This window comes from Xenopus tropicalis, chromosome 8 (genome assembly GCF_000004195.4).
Source record: "Xenopus tropicalis strain Nigerian chromosome 8, UCB_Xtro_10.0, whole genome shotgun sequence".
Taxonomy (NCBI): Eukaryota; Metazoa; Chordata; class Amphibia; order Anura; family Pipidae; genus Xenopus; species Xenopus tropicalis.
Genome location: NC_030684.2, coordinates 144,108,829 through 144,127,106, shown reverse-complemented (window position 1 = coordinate 144,127,106; position 18,278 = coordinate 144,108,829). Strand labels below are relative to the sequence as shown.

The 18,278-nt window shown below is 53.1% G+C and overlaps 1 protein-coding gene across 1 annotated transcript; it reads right to left on the bottom strand.

The window, feature by feature from the left end:
* Nucleotides 1-9,176: 9,176 nt before the first annotated feature.
* On the bottom strand, nt 9,177-17,678 carry chtop (chromatin target of PRMT1). The gene is made up of 6 exons (NM_001011274.1): nt 17,569-17,678; nt 15,617-15,698; nt 14,108-14,261; nt 10,376-10,559; nt 10,173-10,298; nt 9,177-9,688 (listed from the first exon to the last, which is right to left on the bottom strand). Exons 2-6 carry the CDS (start codon nt 15,679-15,681, stop codon nt 9,492-9,494), a joined length of 726 nt encoding a protein of 241 aa, NP_001011274.1. The 5' UTR covers nt 15,682-15,698; nt 17,569-17,678; the 3' UTR covers nt 9,177-9,491.
* Between the last annotated feature and the right edge of the window lie 600 nt (nt 17,679-18,278).

Below are 18,278 nucleotides of genomic sequence, written 5' to 3'. Positions count from 1 at the left end.
ACCCTTAGCAGGCTAAGGCTGAGATTACTACTAGGGGTAATTAATCCCAATTAAGAGCCATAAAGCTGCCCTGCCTCTGCACACATGCTGCTTAGCCACTCATTTAAATGCATGTTACATGGCTGCCCACTAACCAGTGTAGCCTGCAGCATGCATAGAAATGATAATTAAACCCCCCTGGCACCCCACAGCCCTCATCTGCAAAATGAATTTGACCAATCAGCAGCCCCCATATCTATAGCTGCTGCTCTGGGGGGTCCCGCTGTGGGGCCCTTGCCCCTAGTTACACCCTGATGCTTACAGGCTGCAGCATCATACACAGAGTGCCAGCTTGTGCCCCAATGCCACCCCTTTGCCCTCTCTGAATGCCAGCAGCTAGGGGAGAGTCAGGGTAAGCCCAAAGGGGCATTAGTGGGGTACAAGCAGCACCCCCTGCCTAACCGGGGGAATGAGAGCAGCCCAGAAGGGACAAACAACCTGAGCTGTGGGTTATTAGAATCCGATTACTGGGCCTCAAGTGGGACAAACAGTGGTACCAAAGCCACTAATATATATATTGGTATTGGGAGTCAGAGAGTGCAGGGGTGTTAGGGAGAGACAGAGAGCACAGAGATGGCAGGGGAGTCAGAGAACACAGAGATGGCAGGGGAGTCAGAGAGCACAGAGATGGCAGGAGAGTCAGAGAGCACAGAGATGACAGGGGAGTCAGAGAGCACAGAGATGGCAGGAGAGTCAGAGAGCACAGAGATGGCAAGGAGAGTCGGAGAGCACAGAGATGACAGGGGAGTCAGAGAGCACAGAGATGGCAAGGAGAGTCGGAGAGCACAGAGATGACAGGGGAGTCAGAGAGCACAGAGATGGCAAGGAGAGTCGGAGAGCACAGAGATGACAGGAGAGTCAGAGAGCACAGAGATGGCAGGAGAGTCAGAGAGCACAGAGATGACAGGGGAGTCAGAGAGCACAGAGATGGCAGGAGAGTCAGAGAGCACAGAGATGGCAGGAGAGTCAGAGAGCACAGAGATGACAGGGGAGTCAGAGAGCACAGAGATGACAGGGGAGTCAGAGAGCACAGAGAAGGCAGGGGAGTCAGAGAGCACAGAGATGACAGGGGAGTCAGAGAGCACAGAGATGACAGGGGAGTCAGAGAGCACAGAGAAGGCAGGAGAGTCAGAGAGCACAGAGATGACAGGGGAGTCAGAGAGCACAGAGAAGGCAGGAGAGTCAGAGAGCACAGAGATGGCAAGGAGAGTCGGAGAGCACAGAGATGACAGGGGAGTCAGAGAGCACAGAGATGACAGGGGAGTCAGAGAGCACAGAGATGACAGGGGAGTCAGAGAGCACAGAGAAGGCAGGAGAGTCAGAGAGCACAGAGATGACAGGGGAGTCAGAGAGCACAGAGAAGGCAGGAGAGTCAGAGAGCACAGAGATGGCAAGGAGAGTCGGAGAGCACAGAGATGACAGGGGAGTCAGAGAGCACAGAGAAGGCAGGGGAGTCAGAGAGCACAGAGATGACAGGGGAGTCAGAGAGCACAGAGATGACAGGGGAGTCAGAGAGCACAGAGATGGCAGGAGAGTCAGAGAGCACAGAGATGGCAAGGAGAGTCGGAGAGCACAGAGATGACAGGGGAGTCAGAGAGCACAGAGAAGGCAGAGAGCACAGAGATGGAAGGAGAGTCAGAGAGCACAGAGATGGCAGGAGAGTCAGAGAGCACAGAGATGACAGGGGAGTCAGAGAGCACAGAGAAGGCAGGGGAGTCAGAGAGCACAGAGATGACAGGGGAGTCAGAGAGCACAGAGATGGCAGGAGAGTCAGAGAGCACAGAGATGGCAAGGAGAGTCGGAGAGCACAGAGATGACAGGGGAGTCAGAGAGCACAGAGATGGCAGGAGAGTCAGAGAGCACAGAGATGGCAAGGAGAGTCGGGGAGCACAGAGATGACAGGGGAGTCAGAGAGCACAGAGAAGGCAGGGGAGTCAGAGAGCACAGAGATGGCAGGGAAAGTGAAAGAGCACGGAGATGACAGGGGAGTCAGAGAGCACAGAGATGACAGGGGAGTCAGAGAGCACAGAGATGACAGGGGAGTCAGAGAGCACAGAGATGACAGGGGAGTCAGAGAGCACAGAGATGGCAGGAGAGTCAGAGAGCACAGAGATGGCAAGGAGAGTCGGAGAGCACAGAGATGACAGGGGAGTCAGAGAGCACAGAGAAGGCAGGGAAAGTGAAAGAGCACGGAGATGGCAGGGAGAGTCAGAGAGCACAGAGATGGCAGGGAGAAAGCACAGAGATGGCAGGGAGAGTCAGAGAGCACAGAGATGGCAGGGAGAAAGCACAGAGATGGCAGGGAGAGTCAGAGAGCACAGAGATGGCAGGGAGAAAGCACAGAGATGGCAGGGAGAGTGAAAGAGCACAGAAATGACAGGAAAGTTAGAGAGCACAGAGATGAAAGGGAAAGTGAAAGAGCACAGAGATGACAGGGGAGTTAGAGAGCACAGAGATGGCAGGGAGATTATGGAGAATGAGACACAACATAGATGGCAGGGAGAGTAAGAGGCAACAGAGGTAGGAGGGAGAGAGCACAGAGACAGCAGGGAGAGTCAGAGAGCACAGAGGAAGCAGGGAGAGAGCACAGAGACGGAAGGGAGAGTCAGAGAGCACAGAGACGGAAGGGAGAGTCAGAGAGCACAGAGACGGAAGGGAGAGTCAGAGAGCACAGAGACGGAAGGGAGAGTCAGAGAGCACAGAGACGGAAGGGAGAGTCAGAGAGCACAGAGACGGCAGTGGAGTCAGAGAGCACAGAGACGGAAGGGAGAGTCAGAGAGCACAGAGACGGAAGGGAGAGTCAGAGAGCACAGAGACGGAAGGGAGAGTCAGAGAGCACAGAGACGGAAGGGAGAGTCAGAGAGCACAGAGCAGACAGAGGGCACAGGGCAGTGTGTATGTATAATGTCTGGTTACTCACGTTTCTGGCAGCTTCTCACCCTCAGTTTCTATTATGAGGAACCCTGAATGATCATCTTCAGCCAGCAGCTCCGAGACTGTCCCCACCGTAGGTCTCTCCTATTCCCCCTGTGCTACCCCTCATATCTCTCTATGGGTACCACTCTCACCATCGCTATTGGCCTCCTCACTCTCTCCTAATAGGTACTGGGCCCTCAGCCTTCAGCTATAGGTACTGGGCCCTCAGCCTACCCCTATAGGTACTGGGCCCTCAGCCTACCCCTATAGGTACTGGGCCCTCAGCCTACCCCTATAGGTACTGGGCCCTCAGCCTACCCCTATAGGTACTGGGCCCTCAGCCTCCACCTATAGCTACTGGGCCCTCAGCCTACCCCTATAGGTACTGGGCCCTCAGCCTACCCCTATAGGTACTGGGCCCTCAGCCTACCCCTATAGGTACTGGGCCCTCAGCCTCCACCTATAGCTACTGGGCCCTCAGCCTACCCCTATAGGTACTGGGCCCTCAGCCTCCACCTATAGCTACTGGGCCCTCAGCCTACCCCTATAGGTACTGGGCCCTCAGCCTACCCCTATAGGTACTGGGCCCTCAGCCTACCCCTATAGGTACTGGGCCCTCAGCCTACCCGTATAGGTACTGGGCCCTCAGCCTCCACCTATAGCTACTGGGCCCTCAGCCTACCCCTATAGCTACTGGGCCCTCAGCCTACCCCTATAGGTACTGAGCCCTCAGCCTTCAGCTATAGGTACTGGGCCCTCAGCCTCCTCCTATAGCTACTGGGCCCTCAGCCTCCACCTATAGCTACTGGGCCCTCCGCCTCCACCTATAGCTACTGGGCCCTCAGCCTCCACCTATAGGTACTGGGCCCTCAGCCTACCCCTATAGCTACTGGGCCCTCAGCCTCCACCTATAGCTACTGGGCCCTCCGCCTCCACCTATAGCTACTGGGCCCTCAGCCTCCACCTATAGCTACTGGGCCCTCAGCCTCCACCTATAGGTACTGGGCCCTCAGCCTCCACCTATAGCTACTGGGCCCTCACTGTCTCCTTACAGATTATGGGCCCTCAGTCTGTCTCTGACCTGTGCCCACAGATACCCAGCTCCTTATTCCCCACCAACAGATATCTGACTCTCCATGTAACAGATCTGCCCCTCACTCCCCCCCACTGTGGTTACTCTGCCTCTCACTCACTCTCTCACTGCTGCCTGTCCCCTCACTCACACTCACACTCTCTCACTGCTGCCTGTCCCCTCACTCACACTCTCTCACTGCTGCCTGTCCCCTCACTCACACTCTCTCACTGCTGCCTGTCCCCTTACTCACACTCTCTCACTGCTGCCTGTCCCCTCACTCACACTCTCTCACTGCTGCCTGTCCCCTCACTCACACTCTCTCACTGCTGCCTGTCCCCTCACTCACACTCTCACTCTCTCACTGCTGCCTGTCCCCTCACTCACACTCTCACTCTCACTGCTGCCTGTCCCCTCACTCACACTCTCACTCTCACTGCTGCCTGTCCCCTCACTCACACTCTCACTCTCACTGCTGCCTGTCCCCTCACTCACACTCTCTCACTGCTGCCTGTCCCCTCACTCACACTCACACTCTCTCACTGCTGCCTGTCCCCTCACTCTCTCAGTCCCTGACTCTCTCAGTAACTAACTCTCTCTTCTCCCTCACTCTAACCCAGTCCCAGACTGTCTCTTCTGCCTCACACTCTAACCCAGTCTGTCTCTTCTGCCTCACACTCTAACCCAGTCTGTCTCTTCTGCCTCACACTCTAACCCAGTCTGTCTCTTCTGCCTCACACTCTAACCCAGTCTGTCTCTTCTCCCCTACACTCTAACCCAGTCTGTCTCTTCTCCCCTACACTCTAACCCAGTCTGTCTCTTCTCCCCTACACTCTATCACACTCTCTCTCCCTCACACCTTGGCTCCTCCCACACAGAGCCCGGGCCGCGCTGTAACAATAGGTGAAGCCGGTCCCCGAGTCAGTCGCTTTCCTGGAAGCATTAGCCAATCACGGCACGGCTTTTATTAGTTGGCCCCGCCCTCAGCCAATCACAAAGCTCGTACCTTGCGAAGCTGTTTTTGCCAGACGCGCACAGACTTGTTTACTTTGGCTCCGGAGCGGTGTGTGCCGCGCTGTAACTGGGGGGGGGGGGGGCTGGGAGCGGGCTCACTGACTGGCATTGCCGTAAACACGGGTGCAGCGAGGGGCCCTGTGCTGAGAGGGATATGGGGAAAGGAATTCCCTTATCCGGGGTGGGTGTAAGGGCTTGGCGCTACAAACAGGCCGGGGCACTGGGACTGGCCCCCCCTCTGCCTGGGGTATAGGGACAGCCCCCCCTCTGCCTGGGGTATAGGGACTGGCCCCCCCTCTGCCTGGGGTATAGGGACAGCCCCCCCTCTGCCTGGGGTATAGGGACTGGCCCCCCTCTGCCTGGGGTATAGGGACTGGCCCCCCTCTGCCTGGGGTATAGGGACTGGCCCCCCTCTGCCTGGGGTATAGGGACTGGCCCCCCCTCTGCCTGGGGTATAGGGACTGGCCCCCCCTCTGCCTGGGGTATAGGGACTGGCCCCCCCTCTGCCTGGGGTATAGGGACTGGCCCCCCCTCTGCCTGGGGTATAGGGACTGGCCCCCCCTCTGCCTGGGGTATAGGGACCGGCATTGTGGGTAATGGAGTCCTGGCAGGAGAGTGGAACCATGATGCATTATGGGATAGGCACAGTTACACAACTATAAACCCAGTGAGAATGAGGGATGAATGGATATTGGGGAGTTGTATCAGGAGTCAGAACCAGCAGTGCAGAGAAGGGAAAGGGACAGACACAGTGACAGTTACACATAACTATAAACCCAGTGAGAATGAGGGATGAATGGGTATTGGGGAGTTGTATCAGGAGTCAGAACCAGCAGTGCAGGGAAGGGAAAGGGACAGACACAGTGACAGTTACACATAACTATAAACCCAGTGAGAATGAGGGATGAATGGATATTGGGGAGTTGTATCAGGAGTCAGAACCAGCAGTGCAGGGAAGGGAAAGGGACAGACACAGTGACAGTTACACATAACTATAAACCCAGTGAGAATGAGGAATGAATGGGTATTGGGGAGTTGTATCAGGAGTCAGAACCAGCAGTGCAGGGAAGGGAAAGGGACAGACACAGTGACAGTTACACATAACTATAAACCCAGTGAGAATGAGGAATGAATGGGTATTGGGGAGTTGTATCAGGAGTCAGAACCAGCAGTGCAGGGAAGGGAAAGGGACAGACACAGTGACAGTTACACATAACTATAAACCCAGTGAGAATGAGGGATGAATGGATATTGGGGAGTTGTATCAGGAGTCAGAACCAGCAGTGCAGAGAAGGGAAAGGGACAGACACAGTGACAGTTACACATAACTATAAACCCAGTGAGAATGAGGGATGAATGGATATTGGGGAGTTGTATCAGGAGTCAGAACCAGCAGTGCAGGAAAGGGACAGACACAGTGACAGTTACACATAACTATAAACCCAGTGAGAATGAGGAATGAATGGGTATTGGGGAGTTGTATCAGGAGTCAGAACCAGCAGTGCAGGGAAGGGAAAGGGACAGACACAGTGACAGTTACACATAACTATAAACCCAGTGAGAATGAGGGATGAATGGATATTGGGGAGTTGTATCAGGAGTCAGAACCAGCAGTGCAGGGAAGGGAAAGGGACAGACACAGTGACAGTTACACATAACTATAAACCCAGTGAGAATGAGGAATGAATGGGTATTGGGGAGTTGTATCAGGAGTCAGAACCAGCAGTGCAGGGAAGGGAAAGGGACAGACACAGTGACAGTTACACATAACTATAAACCCAGTGAGAATGAGGGATGAATGGATATTGGGGAGTTGTATCAGGAGTCAGAACCAGCAGTGCAGGGAAGGGAAAGGGACAGACACAGTGACAGTTACACATAACTATAAACCCAGTGAGAATGAGGGATGAATGGATATTGGGGAGCTGTATCAGGAGTCAGAACCAGCAGTGCAGAGAAGGGAATGGATATTGGGAAGTTACCCAGAATTCCATTATTTTTCATTAGGCTTTATGGCCTGTTTATAGCCTGATTGCCCTCTGGTTCACCACAAGGGGGTAGCAGTGCGCTTGAGGGGCACAAGTGGCGCCAAATGGGCTGTGGGCGGGGCCTGTGTAACAGTGGGCTCTCTGTAGCAGAATCAGCCAATGAACAGTACTGAATAGGCACAGACAGAATTGTGGGAATTAGGGCAGAGCTGCTTTCTGCTACTTTATTTCCAAACTCAGAACCAGCAGTGAGGAGATACCATTCCATGTAGCACCTACACACAGTACAACCCACATCGGATTCATAGGGAGTTGCTGAAAAGTCTATCAGTTTACTTCCCCTTTAATATCTTCCATTGGGCAGGGTGGTTAGCAGTCTAATCCAATAGCAGTCTAATAGTGACTGGGGTCACTGACCCCCCGCTAGCAAATGGCGGACCAACATATTCCTACTTTCCTTTCCAGGCTTTCTACCAGTCATCTGCTATTGGGACCCCCAAACTGCTATCTGGTTGCTACAGTATTACATCCTAGCAACCAGACTGCAGATGGAATTCCATGCCTGAAGGGGCTGCTCAGCAAATTGTTTCAGTATGATGTAGACATTGATATTCTGAGAATTTGCAATTGGTCTTCATTTTTTATTTAGCTTTTTGTTCAGCAGCTGCTCTCCAGTTTTGAATTTCAGCAGTTAACTGGTTGCCATGGTGTTTACCTTAGCAACCAAGCAGTGGTTTGATATGAAGAGGAAGGGGCCTGAATAGAAAGCCAAGAAATACAAAGTAATAATAATGGAACTAAGCTCAAAAAGCAATAGTTTCTGCATTTGAAAATATGAAACTAAAAATAATGAAGACCAATTGCAAAGTTGCTAGGAATAGGGCATTGACATAAGTTAACGTAAAGGTGAACCACCCCTTTTCAAAAGAAAATTATTTCCAAGACTTACACAAAAGAACTAATTGCAAACGTTTAGAATGCTGCTAAAATGTGAATTGTAAGGTGAACTTGCCCTTTAATCCATAACTGACTCTCACCGGCTCACCACCGGAGGGCACTGTTTTACCAACTGTGAAAGAGACTAACAAGGCTGTGGTGCAACTAAGGAAGCTGGCTACTGACTATTTCTGTATTATACCCCCCCCCCAAGGGAAACCCTATGTGGGAGCTGCCCCCTAGCCCCCCTCTATGAGTATAAGGATATAACTCGTGCCATCATTATGAACTGGGCTGTAGTTTAGAGTGGACCCTAAAAAAGGCAAGAACAGTGTCAGGGTCGGACTGGGCTAAAACCCTGGTGGGCCCCCACCCTTGGTAGGTCCTGCTGGCCCAGACCTGATTCCGACACGGCAAGGGCCCCTGGGGCAGAAGCCTCTGTAAGCCCTGCACCCCCAGTCCGACCCTGAATAAAGCCCCGTTGCACCTCTGAAAGCCCTGCACCCCCAGTCCGACCCTGAATAAAGCCCCGTTGTTCCTCTGTAAGCCCTGCACCCCCAGTCCGACCCTGAATAAAGCCCCGTTGTTCCTCTGTAAGCCCTGCACCCCCAGTCCGACCCTGAATAAAGCCCCGTTGCACCTCTGTAAGCCCTGCACCCCCAGTCCGACCCTGAATAAAGCCCCGTTGCACCTCTGTAAGCCTTGCACCCCCAGTCTGACCCTGAATAAAGCCCCGTTGCACCTCTGAAAGCCCTGCACCCCCAGTCCGACCCTGAATAAAGCCCCGTTGTTCCTCTGTAAGCCCTGCACCCCCAGTCCGACCCTGAATAAAGCCCTGTTGCACCTCTGTAAGCCCTGCACCCCCAGTCCGACCATGAATAAAGCCCTGTTGCACCTCTGAAAGCCCTGCACCCCCAGTCCGACCCTGAATAAAGCCCCGTTGTTCCTCTGTAAGCCCTGCACCCCCAGTCCGACCCTGAATAAAGCCCTGTTGCACCTCTGTAAGCCCTGCACCCCCAGTCCGACCATGAATAAAGCCCTGTTGCACCTCTGAAAGCCCTGCACCCCCAGTCCGACCCTGAATAAAGCCCCGTTGCTCCTCTGTAAGCCCTGCACCCCCAGTCCGATCCTGAATACAGCCCCCTTATAAATAAAGGCACCCCGACAATGGCCGGAACAGCACCACACAATACAAACCCACAGAAAACAAGTTTTTACAAAACGCACAAAACTTTATGAGTGGTATCCAAGTGCAGCAGCATACCGAGGGGCAACGTAAACTTTGCACAAACTGACGGCAATCGAACCCAAGGGGCGGCACGGGGCCGCGGGAACTTAGTGTGCCAACCTGTCGCTCGCCTCCGTACATTCAATGGTTAATAAAATAGAGTCAAAAGAACAAATAGGTATGAAAAATGTAAAAGGAACGCTAAAACCAGGGGGCGGTACCAAAAGGAGGCGTGGCACAGTCGTGCGCGTGCTGGTAAGAGTCTGTTCCTTAGAAATATATAAAAACATTCGGCGGCTCAGTCGTTGGACTCGGGGTCTGCCTGTGCCATGTAGGCGTCCAGCTCGGCATCCAGGTGCCCCTTGGTCTTTGACATGTACGCGTCCAATTGGTTATCCAGCTGCTCCTTGGTTATCGCTGGGCGGGCCACGCCCCTTCCTCTCCCTCGTCCTCTGCCGCGCACAAAGCCCCTCCCTCTGGTCATGCCCCCGCGTCCTGCGCAGAGGGAAAGAGGCTCAGTAAGGGGCTACCACTTAAGGCACACAGCCAGGAGGTGGGGGTAAAGTTTAGTAAGGATCTCAGGTGCAACCAGTCCTGCCTACTGATCATTGGCCACAGACACCCCAGGGTTATATACTAAGGAGAGTATCCCAACACATATGACTGGGACACACAGATACCCCAGGGCTATATACTAAGGAGAGTATCCCAAAATATCTATCAATACCAATGACTGACACACAGACCCCCCCAGGGCTATATACTAAGGAGAGTATCCCAACACATCTATCAATACAGATGACTGGGACACACAGATACCCAGGGGCTATATACTAAGGAGAGTATCCCAACACATCTATCAATACAGATGACTGGGACACACAGATACCCAGGGGCTATATACTAAGGAGATTATCTATCTGGTACCGCCAGGCCCTAAGGTTGATGTACTACACAGGTACAGGATCACGTCACTTACCTCTTGCACTCATACCGCCTCGGCCCATAGCCCCTCTCATCATTCCCCTCCCGGGACCCCCGCGGCCCCGCATCCCTCTCCTCAGACCCATTCTGGCTACTCCACCTCGGCCTCGGAGGTTCTGCCCTGAAGGAGAAGATACAAGTTAGGATTACACGTTCCATAACCCGGCAGTGTTAGGGTGCAGGGAATCCAGAACTAACCCCTCATAGCCATGGCTCCCCTGGCCATTCCTCTCCCCCCGCGGCCAATACGCATCATCCCTCTCTGTGCGCCTCGTAGTCCCATTCCTGCTCCTCTCATCCCTATGGCTCCGCGTACGAGACCTCCCACCGGCCTTCCCAGCCTGGCCTGGATATTGCTCTTACCGAGACGCTGCTTTAGGCTCTAGCGAGAGAAAGGGACAGTGTTAGGCAGGGAAATTCAGTAACATAAGCTACATCCATAGACAGAAGCCCGAGAGCCAATGAGCAGCCTCTATAGAGGCAGTTTCTTCCAATCAGAGATATAGCGGTGCCACCACAGCACCACCCTACACAGTCATGTTCCTGGCCGTTTGGCCGAGGGACGGAGGCTTTGGTGCTAGAATGTTACACAGCCTCCAGTCCAAGCACCGGAGTCCCTATTGCCAAGCAATAGAGGGGGGCAGTGTAAGGCACCCCACTCACTGTAACAGGACACAAGGAGGCATCTATACGATTCCGCTGAGCCTATGTAGGTCAGGCCTCACTTAGTATTAATCAGAGGATCAGCCAACACAGAGGCCATGGGATACCATCAGATACTGTATCAGCCTGGTATCTCACTGAGGCAAAAGCTTCATATAATATATTTATTACTTTACAGTTACTCTGGCATACTAGCCCAAATGGCCCGGAACCCGTCTGGGTTGGTTGGGTGAACCGTGGCGGATCGTTACACTTGTACCTGCAAAAAAAGTTGTGTATTAATAATGGTGTCTTATGTAGTTCTGCCTCTCCCCTCACTCATCTACTGCTTCTGTCTGCTTGCTACTCAGGCGCTTAGTAATGCCTGGGTGTACCCCTGCCTCACCATGGGCCTCTCCTCAGCTACAATCAACTGTATCTTCCAACCTGGTGTTTATATACTTCATGCCCTCAGTCTGTGAGGTTCAGATGCCAACAGGATACTAGTGTTCAGCATAGTTATACATCCCCCTAACTGGCCTTCAGGCTGGGCCCCCTTAGCCCATAACAAGGTTACAGATATATAGAAACATTGGGGTAACAGTCACCCCGCTATAGTTCCAGGGGTACCCAGGGCACAAATAAGCACTCACCCCAAATCCCCCCCTAACTGGCCTTCAGGCTGGGCCCCCTTAGCCCATAACAAGGTTACAGATATATAGAAACATTGGGGTAACAGTCACCCCGCTATAGTTCCAGGGGTACCCAGGGCACAAATACCCACTCACCCCAAATCCCCCCCTAACTGGCCTTCAGGCTGGGCCCCCTTAGCCCATAACAAGGTTACAGATATATAGAAACATTGGGGTAACAGTCACCCCGCTATAGTTCCAGGGGTACCCAGGGCACAAGCACTCACCCCAAATCCCCCCCTAACTGGCCTTCAGGCTGGGCCCCCTTAGCCCATAACAAGGTTACAGATATATAGAAACATTGGGGTAACAGTCACCCTGCTATAGTTCCAGGGGTACCCAGGGCACAAATAAGCACCCCAAATCCCCCCCTAACTGGCCTTCAGGCTGGGCCCCCTTAGCCCATAACAAGGTTACAGATATATAGAAACATTGGGGTAACAGTCACCCCGCTATAGTTCCAGGGGTACCCAGGGCACAAATAAGCACTCACCCCAAATCCCCCCCTAACTGAACTTCAGGCTGGGCCCCCTTAGCCCATAACAAGGTTACAGATATATAGAAACATTGGGGTAACAGTCACCCCACTATAGTTCCAGGGGTACCCAGGGCACAAATAAGCACTCACCCCAAATCTCCCCCTAACTGGCCTTCAGGCTGGGCCCCCTTAGCCCATAACAAGGTTACAGATATATAGAAACATTGGGGTAACAGTCACCCTGCTATAGTTCCAGGGGTACCCAGGGCACAAATAAGCACTCACCCCAAATCCCCCCCTAACTGGCCTTCAGGCTGGGCCCCCTTAGCCCATAACAAGGTTACAGATATATAGAAACATTGGGGTAACAGTCACCCCGCTATAGTTCCAGGGGTACCCAGGGCACAAATAAGCACTCACCCCAAATCCCCCCCTAACTGGCCTTCAGGCTGGGCCCCCTTAGCCCATAACAAGGTTACAGATATATAGAAACATTGGGGTAACAGTCACCCCGCTATAGTTCCAGGGGTACCCAGGGCACAAATAAGCACTCACCCAAAATCCCCCCTAACTGGCCTTCAGGCTGGGCCCCCTTAGCCCATAACAAGGTTACAGATATATAGAAACATTGGGGTAACAGTCACCCCGCTATAGTTCCAGGGGTACCCAGGGCACAAATAAGCACTCACCCCAAATCCAGTTAAAGGGGAAGTTGACCATTAAGTTACTTGTGTTTTTTTCTGTGCCACTTTAGCCCTTGCCCAAACACTGGGGGGGTAATTAGAGTGCATATGACTAATGATGACCAGCTCTGTGTATGTCTCTGTACAAGCACCTAAAGAACAAACCAACCCCCCACTCTCCCCATTACTGGGCAAATAGTCAGCCTTGAGGGCCACAAACCTTACGGTCCCAGTAACATAGAACTCTCTAAGAGATCAGCATCTCACACTTAACCCTGTGTGTCCCACTCTACATATTATGAATAAAATCATAGCAATTAAAGGTGTTGTTCACCTTCGAGCTAGCTTTCAGCATGATTTAGTGGGGACAATTTGCAGTTGGTCTTCATTTTCTATTATCTGTAGTATTTTTTAATTTACATTTTTGTTCAGCAGCTATCTGGTCGCTAGGGTCCAAATTACCTTAGCAACCAAGGACTGGTTTGAATGGTATATAAATAGGAGGACCATAGGGCGAGGGCAGACGAAGCATTTATCCACTTCTCTCAGCCCTATATCAAAAGATTAGTAACAATAACACTGGAGCCTCACAGAGCAATCGTTTTTGGCTGCCGGGGTCAGTGACCCCCCTTTTGAAGGGGAGGAGAATTATAAGGCGGCAGCAAATGATTCAAAAACTATAAAAATAACGAAGACCAATTGAAAAGTTGCATAGAACGGGCCAAAGGGATACCCTTGAATGTAAATGAGACGACAGAATGGATGGGGGGGGGGGGGGGGCTTTTCTTAGGCAATAGGAAACAAATGCCTGGCTATTCCTCTCACTGGGGGCAATTAAACCTTTCAAGTGAGCAGATAATAGGGCAGAGGCTGCCCTCACAATCTCATTGGCTGTTAGAAGATTCCACACATTGCCTATGGAACAATGGAGTGAATAAGCCATAATGGCTAGTGCCTATATCAGTGTGTCTAGCTCAGGTCACAGACCCTGCTGTATCGGCCATTCAGCCTCTAGTAGAGAAACCGGCCAACTGGACTTCATGTGGGGTCCCCCTGCTACTGCTGCACCTGAAGGCAGGGGGGGCTACACACATTTTGGGGGGTTACCGCATTGAGGTAAGCAGCAACCAATGGCCTGCAACGGCCCATAGGCACAGTATTTATATTTACTATATGTTTGGCCCATAGGCGCAGCCCCGAGTGCCAGCTGTCGGCAGCTAATTACGCCGGCTGCGGCACGAGTGCCTCATTAGCGCATAAGTGATAAACGCGAGGAAAGGGGATACCCCCATAAACGCTTCACGTGCAGCACAACACGAGTCGGACATAAGAGAGTAGGTAAATAATTAAAGCAGTCGCATTGTTACAGTGGCGAGAGTATTGTGTGTGTATATGTTTCCCTAGTCGTGCTTACCCCCCGGGGGGGGGCTCTCACCTGTTTGAGCTTGAGGGCCGCCTGCACAGACGGTCGGTTCTCCATCTGCTGAGCAAGGCGTCGGTTCTTAGCACTGGCCATGTGCTGCTGTTGCTGCATGGTGGCGCGGATATTCACCGGCATCGGCTGTTTATTCTTCAGCATATTAGTAAAGCTTCAAGGTCGAACAGAAATCAGGGGGGGGAAGGGTTTAATAACTTGCAACAGACACTACCCCGTACCTCAATGCCCCACCAGAGGGCGATCTAGATGCCATCAACTTTCGGGGAGGGGTACACACGCCTCCTCCATTTCCACAACAGTAATAAATAGGAATCCTAATACCCGGGGGAGGGGAGAGCGGTGCTGGGGGGGGGCAGGATATATATGAAAGAGAGAGAGGGGGGGGGGGGGGGGTAGGTGGGTAAGAGACAAGACAGAAGAGCTCAGTATAAACGTGGTGCATCTGGGAACCCAACAGTATGCCGAGGCATAAGGGGTAGTTGTGTTAAAGGGGAAGTTCACCTTTCAGTTAACTTGTAGTAGGTTATAGTGTGACCTATTCCATTGGTCTTCATTAGTTATTTGCTATCGTACTTCCATTAATTGTCTTCTTCCAACTCGTTTTCAAATGGGGGGTAATTGTAAGTAACAACAACAATAAAAGTGTAGCCTTGCAGAGCAGTAGGGGACTGGCGGCCAAAAAACGACTGCTCTGCAAGGCTACTATTTTATTGCAGCGGTTACTTATTTTTTCTATTTAAGTCCTCTCCTACCTATATAGCACTACCTGGTTGCTAAGGTAATTTGAACCCTAGCAACCAGATAACTGCTGAAATTCCAAACTAGAGCATTGCTGAACAAAAAGTGAAAAAAAAAAAAAACGAAGACCAATTGCAATTTACTCTCTACATCATACTAAAAGTTAACTCAAAGGTGAACTTCCCCTTTAATACCAACTGCACCAGTTACGGGAAAGACCATGGCACGAGAGGGGTACAGATGGAACAGGAAGGCATGAATGGGATGGTTAAACCCCAGGGGGACCCCAAGAAATGAGGGGGTGCAAGAGCAGACACATGCAGGGAATGGACTGAGCAAAGCGGTTGCCTCTTACAAGACCCTAGAACGAGGTTAAAGGGCCTCTGGGCAGGGAGAGAGACCCCCGAATCATGCCTCTTACAGGAGCGACCACACGCGGGCATGTGTCGCCCCCCGGGCACGGCAGCGGGTGTAACGCAGCGCAGGTAACATGCTACCAGGCCGCAGCTGAGATTCTGACCCATGTACATACGTGTGGAAGAGAAGGGGGGGAGTGAGTGTATCACATTGCCTGATTATACTTTACCAACTGCTAGTGACAATCTCACACACAGGCCCGGCCCCCTGTGGTACAGCTGCCGCAGCAGCGGGCGCCCACTTTTGTGTTTAAGGGGGGGTGGGCACGGGGCGAGGCATGCCCATGTGAGGCAGTGTGAGACACGGGCTACATATGCTATAGCAGCTGCCCGGCCTGTGGGGCTTCCTCACCGCTCATTCAGCGACAGCTTTGTGGTACTCTTTAGCACAACTTTAGATGCAGACGGGGCGGCCATCTTGAAGTCTGGCAAACCTGCAAGGGACACAGCAAAGTTAGTCACGTGTTTGTAACACACAGTCCCCTTTACTCTAAACAGGGAGTGTAGGACATGAGCAGCACTGGTACCGACCCAACCCTGCCCCCCCCCGAACCACTGTCCCATAAACAGAACTATACCTCTCAGCCCCCCAAAGCCCTTTAGTACCCTGCCCCCCCCAGAACCACTGTCCCATAAACAGAACTATACCTCTCAGCCCCCCAAAGCCCTTTAGTACCCTGCCCCCCCCCCAGAACCACTGTCCCATAAACAGAACTATACCTCTCAGCCCCCCAAAGCCCTTTAGTACCCTGCCCCCCCCAGAATCACTGTCCCATAAACAGAACTATACCTCTCAGCCCCCCAAAGCCCTTTAGTACCCTGCCCCCCCCAGAATCACTGTCCCATAAACAGAACCTATACCTCTCAGCCCCCCAAAGCCCTTTAGTACCCTGCCCCCCCAGAATCACTGTCCCATAAACAGAACTATACCTCTCAGCCCCCAAAGCCCTTTAGTACCCTGCGCCCCCCCAGAATCACTGTCCCATAAACAGAACTATACCTCTCAGCCCCCCAAAGCCCTTAGTACCCTGCCCCCCCAGAATCACTGTCCCATAAACAGAACTATACCTGCTCAGCCCCCCAAAGCCCTTTAGTACCCTGCCCCCCCAATCCCCCCCAAAGACTAACCCTCTCCAACCAAGCCTTTAAAACCCTTGCCCCCCCCCCCAAAGCCCCTTAGTACCCTGCCCCCCCCCCCCCAGAAGCCCTTTAGTACCCTGCCCCCCCCCCAAAGCCCTTTAGTACCCTGCCCCCCCCCCAAAGCCCTTTAGTACCCTGCCCCCCAAAAGCGGCTAGGACCCTCCCCCCCCCCAAAGCCCTTTAGTACCCTGCCCACCCCCCCAAAGCCCTTTAGTACCCTGCCCCCCCCACAAAGCCCTTTAGTACCCTGCCCCCCCCCCAAAGCCCTTTAGTACCCTGCCCCCCCCCAAGCCCTTTAGTACCCTGCCCCCCCCCCAAAGCCCTTTAGTACCCTGCCCCCCCCCAAAGCCCTTAGTACCCTGGCCCCCCCCCAAGCCCTTTAGTACCCTGCCCCCCCCCCAAAGCCCTTTAGTACCCTGGCCCCCCCAAGCCCTTTTAGTACCCTGCCCCCCCCCAAAGCCCTTTAGTACCCTGCCCCCCCCCCAAAGCCCTTTAGTACCCTGCCCCCCCCCAAAAGCCCTTTAGTACCCTGCCCCCCCCAAAGCCCTTTAGTACCCTGCCCCCCCCCAAAGCCCTTTAGTACCCTGCCCCCCCCCCAAAGCCCTTTAGTACCCCTGCCCCCCCCCCAAAGCCCTTTAGTACCCTGCCCCCCCCAAAGCCCTTTAGTACCCTGCCCCCCCCAAAGCCCTTTAGTACCCTGCCCCCCCCCCAAAGCCCTTAGTACCCTGCCCCCCCAAAGCTTAGACCTGCCCCCAAAGCCCTTTAGTACCCTGCCCCCCCCCAAAGCCCTTTAGTACCCTGCCCCCCAAGCCCTTTAGTACCCTGCCCCCCCAAAGCCCTTTATACCCTGCCCCCCCCCAAAGCCCTTTAGTACCCCTGCCCCCAAAGCCCTTTAGTACCCTGCCCCCCCCAAAGCCCTTTAGTACCCTGCCCCCCCCCAAAGCCCTTTAGTACCCTGCCCCCCAAAGCCCTTTAGTACCCTGGCCCCCCCTCCCAGCCCCCCAAAGCCCTTTAGTACCCTGCCCCCCCAGAATCAGTCCCATAAACAGAACTATACCTCTCAGCCCCCCAGGCCTCTATGCCCAGGGGCGTGGGAAGCAGTTACCCCCGGCCCCCCATTCATACCCCAGCACCGAGCCCGGTACCCCCTCCCCTCACACTCACCGAGCGGCTCTGGAGTCCGGGGTGCGCTTGGCTAACGGACGGGATCCCCCCAAATAAAAGCAAGAGGGCTACGGTAGCACTGACTCTCCCTGCCTATCGCTCTACTCCCGACACACAGCACAAAATGGCGCCTAACACTGACCCTACGCCGGCAAAATGGAGGCGGCTTTAATGCGTCGAGCCACGTATCTCCATTCCCCGCCCCTTCCGAGCCTCTTAGTGGATGGTTACTATGGATACCTGCCCGGGATGGGTGTCCATCTTGGGAAGGGAAATGCGCTACAAATCAACGAGAGGTCGCCGCCATCTTGGGATGGGCACGCAAAACACTCACCTACATAACTGACTAGTTTCATTTTCAGCAATTGCGCTCTTTACATTGCAGAATCTCAGAATGTAGGGGTTGCTAAACTATATCTGACGTTATTATTAGCTAAAAAACAAAACTTTGTTGTTTCTGAGGTACAGGTCCTGAACTGAACTGTGTTACATGTGCTGCTTAATGGCAGCATTAATGTGTCTATGAACATTCCCATTCATCCAGGCCATGATATACAGTATCTAGCAGAATTAAGTCTAAAGCAACTGGACTTTTCTGAGTTTTTTTCTTGAAAACATTTCACCACTCATCCCAGTGGCTTCTTCAGTTCTGAAGAAGCCACTCAGATGAGTGGTGAAATGTAAACTCAGAAAAGTCCAGTTGTTTTTAG